This window comes from Tympanuchus pallidicinctus, unplaced genomic scaffold (assembly GCF_026119805.1).
Source record: "Tympanuchus pallidicinctus isolate F22 unplaced genomic scaffold, pur_lepc_1.0 scaffold18, whole genome shotgun sequence".
NCBI classification, from domain to species: Eukaryota; Metazoa; Chordata; class Aves; order Galliformes; family Phasianidae; genus Tympanuchus; species Tympanuchus pallidicinctus.
The window spans coordinates 1316829-1324064 of record NW_026294699.1 but is presented as its reverse complement, the minus strand read 5'-3'; the positions used below and the strand labels follow the sequence as shown (position 1 = coordinate 1324064).

At 61.3% G+C, this 7236-nt stretch overlaps 1 protein-coding gene across 1 annotated transcript; it reads left to right on the top strand.

The window, feature by feature from the left end:
• Nucleotides 1–823: 823 nt before the first annotated feature.
• LOC128079067 (noggin-2-like) lies at nucleotides 824–3998 on the top strand. The gene has a single exon (XM_052679956.1). It carries the CDS (start codon nucleotides 1134–1136, stop codon nucleotides 1755–1757), a length of 624 nt encoding a protein of 207 aa, XP_052535916.1. The 5' UTR covers nucleotides 824–1133; the 3' UTR covers nucleotides 1758–3998.
• The last annotated feature ends 3238 nt before the right edge of the window (nucleotides 3999–7236 follow it).

Genomic DNA, 7236 nt, shown 5'->3' with positions numbered 1-7236 from the left:
GTGGGGCGGCGGCAGGTGGGGCGGCCGGGGGGCGGCAGGACCCGGCGGAGCGCGCGGGGCCGCGCTGTCACTCAGAGCGCGGCGAAAGTGACAGCGGGGGCGGAGCGGCCGCGCGCCGGGCGCGTATTTAACTTGGGCGGCGGGCGGAGAGCGGCAGTGCGCGGCGGGCGGGCGGGCGGCGGAGCCGAGGGAGAGCGGGGAAGCGAGCCGAACGGAGCCGAAGCGAGCCGAAGCGGGAGGCGCCGAGCCGGCGGCGCGGAGCGGGGAGGCGCCCGGAGCCGCCTGCGGCCGGATGCGCTGAGCGCGGCGGGGGGCCGAGCGGCGAGCGGCATGGGCCGCCGAGGGTGCTGAGCGGAGAGGAGACCGAGCCGGGAGCGCGCCGCGCCGCCGCCGGGGAGCCCCCAGCCCAGGATGCCCCGGGGGGCCGCGGGTCGCCCCGGCCGCCCGCTATGAGGAGGAGCCCCGGGGGGCCGCGGGCGCTGCCGCCGCCGCCGCCCGCCGCCGCCTGAGCCCGCGCCCCGGCGGTGCCCGCGCAGGGGCCGCCCGAGTCGGCCGCGCCGTCGTGACCCTCCTCCCCGCCCCCTCGGTCGGCTCGCCCGGCTATAAAGGAGGGTTTTATTCTCGGGCTCCGGTCTCACGCCAAACCCTGTCACACCGTCTAGACGAGCTGTCGTGGGGCTCAGCCCAGCTGTCACCATGGCGATGGAGACGAGTCCGCTGTGAATTTTGGGGGGAGAGCGAGAGCGAGCGAGAGCGGCGGCGGAGGAGAAGGAGGAGGAGGAGGAGGAGGAGGAGGCGCGGGAGGAGGAGGAAGGCTCGGCCGCCGCCGTGCCCTGCCCTGCCCGCCGCCGCCGCCCGCGAGGGAGGCACGGACCCCCGGCGCTCCGGGCCGCGGCTGGAGCCGGCCCAGCGGGGAGCCCCGGGGAGCCAGCGGCCGCCGAGCGCCTCAGATGCGTCTGTCACACAACGCCGGCCGAGCTATTTAAAGTAACGGGCCTCGCCGGACTTTGTCTCTGCCTATTTATGAGTCCCCGGGAGCTGGCCGGCGCCGCCGGGCAGCGCTAGGAGCCGCGCCGCAGCGCCAGCCCCGCGGGGACGCCAGCGCCGAGCCGGGGGCCGGGCCCGCCCGGAGCATGACGGCCATCGGGGCGCTCCTGCTCTGCTCCTGCCTGGGGCTGCTGCGGCCGGGCGCCGGGCAGCCCTTCCTGCGGCTGCGGCCCTCGCCCAGCGACAACCTGCCGGTGAAGGACATCGTGGAGCACCCGGACCCCGAGTACGACCCGAAGGAGCAGGACCTGGACGAGCGGACTCTGCGCAAGAAGCTGGGCAGCCATTTCGACCCCGGCTTCATGGCCGTGGCCGTGCCGGGCCCCGCCAACGCTTCCGCGGGCGCCGAGGCGGCGGCGGGGCGGGCGCGGGCGGCGGAGCTGCGGCGCTTGGAGCGGGGCGGGCCGCGACTGCGGGTGGGCAAGAAGGCGAGGCGGAAGGTGCTGCAGTGGCTCTGGGCGTACACCTACTGCCCCGTGCTCTACACCTGGAAGGACCTGGGCGTCCGCTTCTGGCCGCGCTACATCAAGGAGGGCAACTGCTTCGCCGAGAAGTCCTGCTCGCTGCCCGAGGGCATGTTCTGCAAGCCCGTCAAGTCGGTCACCAAGACGTTCCTGCGCTGGCACTGCCAGGGCTGGTCCAGCCAGAAGTACTGCACCTGGATCCCCGTGCAGTACCCGCTCATCTCCGAGTGCAAGTGCTCCTGCTAGCACGGCCCCGCGCCGCCCCGGCCCTCGCGCTGCTCTCTTTGCTCGTCTGCATCTTCCGAGGGGGGGTTCGTCCGCCCTCCCCCTCGGGGCGAGCGCGGGGCGTGATGGGGGGGTCGGGGGGAGGAACCGGGTCTGACTTATTTTAATGTTATTTTATTTGAAAGGGGGAGAAGCGAACCCAGGAACTGCAGGGCAGGCCAAAGGCACAGTAAAGCACTACAATCAGATGTCTATTTTTATACGTATATAGCCTTCTAACGAAAGGAAAATAATAATAATAAAGAAAAAAAAAACCCTAAAAAAAAAATCCCAGCCGTGTAAATAGAGAGATTTTAAAGGAAAGGGGGAAATCGCAGCTGTTTTTTTTTTTTTTTTTAATTATTATAATTATAATTATAATTATTGTTATTATTATTATTTTAAAAACGTAGGACCACATTTTAAACCCTTCCCCACCGAACCCGAGCGCTCCCCCCGCAGAGGGCGGGGGGGGGGGGGCACAGATTCCTTTCTTGTCAAGATGGTTTTAACAAAGGGAAAGGAAACCCCGGGGAAGAGCAGCAGCATCCCTGAAGGTGGCCGTTCCTCTGTGCTGTATTTTCCTTTTTTTTTTTTGTCTTCTTCAGACGTTGTCATTGGTGTTCCGGCTCTGGGAGGGGAGGGGGGTGGGGGGCGTTAAGTGTATAACAATGACTTAAGGAGGAAGTTTTAAAGAGAAGTACAAATCTATGGAAGAGTGGAATCGTTTTGTTGTGTGGGAATACGTATAGTCACGTAGAGATGCTGAAGGAAATCTTCTGTGTACAGTTTATTTATTTTTAACGTTTGTGTATAGGAAAAAAAAAAAAAAGAAAAAAAAAAAAAAAAGAGCTAGAGATTATGCCAGAAACTATTGGAAATGTTTACTTGAATATTCCTTTAAAAAAAAAAAAAACAGAACAAAACAAAACACATATCAATGTAAATAGGAGCTATCAGTGATGGAAACGTTTTTAGCAATAAACTCTATCTTTGAAGAACGGCGCCCGGAGCCCCGCGGGGTCACACAGGGAGCGGGGGCTGAGCAGAGCCCACGGAGCTGCATGGGGAGCTGTGGGAACCCGCTGCAGGAGGAGAGCTGCGCTCACAGAGGGGCAGGAATGCGGTGCGTGGGGCAGGAGGCGCCGTCCGAAGTCATCGGGAGGTTCCCGCTTCGCTTCGCCATCCCGGGCTCCTTCATGCACTGTGCTTGGTGGATCCGGCTCTGGTTGAGGATCCTGGCCCATCTCATCCAGCTGCACGGCCCCGAGCCTCGCGACAGACACGGCTGCAGCAGGGAAGGATGGATGGCAGCCCCGTGCCTGCCGCGGAGCAGCCGTCAGGCCCACATCTCCCCATCGGCACCGGGCTCTGAAGCAGCACCCGCTCCAGCTGGGCGCTGGCACCGCTCTGCCCGAGCTGCTGGAGGCCAGCAGGGAGGAGCCCGGGCACTGCGGCCATGGGGGGGCCCTGATGCACGGCCAGCTGTCTCCTTGCGTGCTCCGTGGGGGCTGCTGGTGGCCAGGGGAAGGTCTGTGCCGTTCTTTATGTGTGTGCGATCTGCCTGGCGTCCTTGAGGAACAAACCACCGCCGAGCGCCCTGTGCGTGAAGCCCGTGGGGAGGCAGCGGGATGCTGGCTGGGGTCCCTCCAAGGGGACTGGGGCCTGGTGAGCCCACCCGGAGCTGGCAAGACCTGAGAGGTCACGCTCAGAAGGTGAGAGGTCAGAATGGGGAGAGGGAGAGGGCTCTTCTGATGGGCAGAGGCGAGAGGCGCGCGGCTGCCCTGCAGCTGACGTCCCGCCCCATGGAGCGCGTGGCCATCCATCCCTATGGAACGTGTGCAGCGTGTGGCCGTCCCCATGGAGCAGGCCAACCTTCCCACGGGGCTGCCAGCAAGGCAGCGGGGACGAGGGGACGTGGAGGGCAGAGTGGAAAGGAGACCTCGCGACGGCAATGTGCAAAACATCAGGGGCATTTGGGAGAGGAAGGGGAAAGCTCATTTTGCAAGAGGAACAACATCTGTGGTGTGGGGGCCGAACATCTGTAGGAGGGAGCATGGGGGGAGGGCATTCTGGGAAAATATTTCTGACATAATCCCAACAGTATCTGGTGTGTTGAGATTTGGTTACAAATGGCCCTCTAACGTCTTTGTGCGTTTTGTTCTGCTGGTTCCAGGGGCACACAGAGACCCCGGCTTTGTGCTAACCTGGGAAATAAACCATTCGCTGGACTCAATGGCTGAGTTCAGTTGTGTGGGGAAGGGGGGCGGGAGCGGGGAAGGAGAGATTTGTGTGAACGCCGGAGAAAACCAGCCTGAAAGCCTCTGTGCCATGTGCCGTGGGAGGAGGGGGCTGCCCGCGTCTCAGGGGAGCGCCTGCTGGTCCCGCTCGAAGCGATGCGACGGCGGAGGGCAGAAGGGAGTGCGCCGGGCACCGAAGTGCCCCGAGGCTCCTGCGGGGCACGGGCAGGGGCTGGGGGGGCGGGCGGCCGGGGGATGCGCTGTCCTTTGCTGCCCGGAGACGCGATGAGTCGGACGTGCGACAGCCGGGCTGCGGGCACGATGGCTCACCCGTCCTCAAAGGAGAGAAAGACAAAGGGGAACGAGCCCGGCTCTTTGGTGCGGTCGCTTCATTGTCTCATCAAGCTGCTTGTGATTAAGGGACGGGCTGGAGGGGAGAAGGGGCACGACAGGCCTCCGTGAGACCGGCGGTGCGGTGGGTGCTGGCTCTGCACACGTGGTTTTTCCAGTCCCCCTGCCCCCAACTATGGGGTGGTGACCCGGAGGGAGAGGAGCCCAGAGCTGCAGGGGTGGGGGCATCCTGTAGGCTGGGTCACGCTTGTCATCGTGTTGGCAAGAGGTGGCTGTGGCCACACACGTGCAGGCATGCACACACAGGGTGTCCGGATGGCACCTCCGGCTGCACAGTGCCTCAGGGGTTGATGCTGCCCTCGCCCTGCGGAGCTTTGCAGTCCATGCCCTTCCCTCCTCCAGGCAGAATTCCCACCTCTGGAATGGCCAAGCCTGCACTGCTCCCCATCTCTGTGCTCACCGTCACGGACTGTGATTTCAAAATGAGTTTCCAGTGCCGGTGACCACAGCGCAGCGTTTGGGAGACTCAGAAGCTGAACCCCATCCTCCTTTGGGCAAGGCAGGGCAGGACACATGGTGGAGGACCCTGCAGCTGCCCTTTGTCACAGCAGGGAATCAAAGGTGCATTTTCCCTGCACAGCCGGCACTGGCACCGCAGTGCTCATCTGCTCCGACCCCATGTGCTGTGTTACGCAGTTCCTGCGGTTCCATCACTCTGGATGTTTCCTCCTTGCAGTTCCTACCAGTACCTACCACTGCTTTGTAGTGACACAGTCACCCGGATGCTGGCCTTTTTGCTGCTTGAAGCCCCGGTCTAGATGATCCCAGCTGCAGGCACTGGTTTGCCAGGTGGAGAGACAGTACAAGCTCAGGATGTCTTCTGACGTTTGAGTCAGTGGCCCAGAGGACTTTTCTCTGCTTTTCATATCCTATCTGGCTTTGGGACCAGAGCAGGTTAACTCTTTTCTCTCCATTTCCCAAGGCTCTCCTCGCTTACCTGTGCCAGTTCACCCCGTTTAGCTCAGCTCTGGGCAGACCTTGCCCTGCCTATGGCTGTTCTCTAGGAACACCACCTCTGCTGGCACTCCGGCTCTGCCGGGCTGGCCTTAATTCAGAGGGCCAGGGCTTGCATCTAATGCCAGAGCCTGAGACACCCGGCTCAGTCTAGGTGATGACCTAAGCCTATCATTCATCATCCCTAGAAGAGCAGGCAAGCAATCTGCGGGCAATAATTGGCCTCCCTTGAACTTTCAAGCTGAGGCTGAACAGGGACTTTTCTCAATTCCCACAGCAGCAGGCAGCAGCCAGCACTGATATATCCACACTCCATGGGAGCAGCAGCGGTGGGCTCTCGTCCCACCATCTCCCCTGGGCTGTCAGGTTTGAGGTTATGGGTTCCTGCTCAAGACCCATCGCAGGCTGTGCTCCTCCTCTCTGCTCTGCAGTGCACCGTCACTCCCTGAGTCTCCACGTGCAGCAAACCCAACCACGTGCCCGGTTGCTCCTAGGCAGAGCTGTGCACGGACCCCTCCACCAGCAAAGGAACTCTCTGGGGCTTCACCCTCAGCCACGCCAAAGACACCAGTTCCTCTGAAAACGTGCCCACGAGCCTCCCTTCCCTTTGATGACTGAAAGCAAACGCTAACAGCAGTGCCACCCAGGAGGCATGGCTGCTCCTCGGTATTAGCTGCTTGCTATTCTGCTTAAAAATGTCAGATGTGCCGTCAAGGAGAAGGGAGCCCATCACGTGGCACCCAGGAGCCCAATCCGAGAGGCAGAGCGAGGAAGAGCAAATCACAGCTGGTGGGGAGGACGCGCTCGCAGGCAGACCATTGGCTAAAATGGCTCTTTCAGGCAGATGGTGAATGAATCCATTCACAAAAAGCAGGTCCAGTTTGCAAACAGCAAACCAGTCTACATATTTATTTTCATGCGCTGGATGAGCCTGCCAGGGAGACATCGAAGTCCTGAAGCAGCTGTGTGGGACGTGGCTGGTGCAGCCGAGTCCAAGCTGTGCATAGATACAGGGATCTGGGGAAGGAGGATTCTGGATCCCTCCATCTGCAGGCCCTGCATTCCTCCCACTGCAGTCTGTGCCCTGCTCCGAGCTACCTGCAGTGAGGTGCAGGTCTTTGAGAGCCGAGGAGCACCGTGGGCGCAGGGACAACCAGGTAGATGTGGCAGGAGATCTGTTCCCCAGTGTCATCCGGGTGTCCTGAGCAGGTTGGGTAGCACACAGTGAGAGAAACATTGCAATGAGTGACGGGTGAGGCTCCTCCTGGGACCTGGAGGCTGGGTTTGAGCCATGCCACGTCTCCCATCGCACCACACATGGCCTTGTCCAGCCGTCCCATGCTGCACACTGGAGGGCAGGTGACCAACTCACTGCCCGACCCCATTCATTCGGGTCCAGATCTTTCTCCCTACCTTTCAAACCACTACAAAGTTCGCTGAATTCAACAACAGCAACAAAAAAGCCATTATGGGCTTTGGAACTGATGCTGCTGGAGGCACGCGCTGAGGTCCTGAAGCTTCTAGGACAGGCAATATCAAAACCAAGCAGCACATGCAGCCAGTGCTTCCCAGTTCACAGCACTGGCTGTGCTGGAGAGTCTGCACGAGGTAAAGCTGCGTCTCCAAGCACCAGAGCAGGACAGGGAATGGGCACGGGGCCTGGGGGGGGCTAGGGGCAGCAGCAGCCCTGGAGGAGAACTCTTTGTTGCAGATGCTGGGGGATCGTTGGTATCCGCGTGTTTCTGGGAGCGTTGTGCAAGAGCCACCAGATCCTTCTGAGGCTGTTGGTGTCCTCAGGCATCGCCTGGTCTGCTTCCACACCATTAACTGCCAAAAGACACTGTCTCTCCAGGAGG

Bases quoted from the DNA above. Each gene is read 5' to 3' on its own strand.
- LOC128079067 (XM_052679956.1), top strand. From the start codon at position 1,134: ATGACGGCCATCGGGGCGCTCCTGCTCTGCTCCTGCCTGGGGCTGCTG.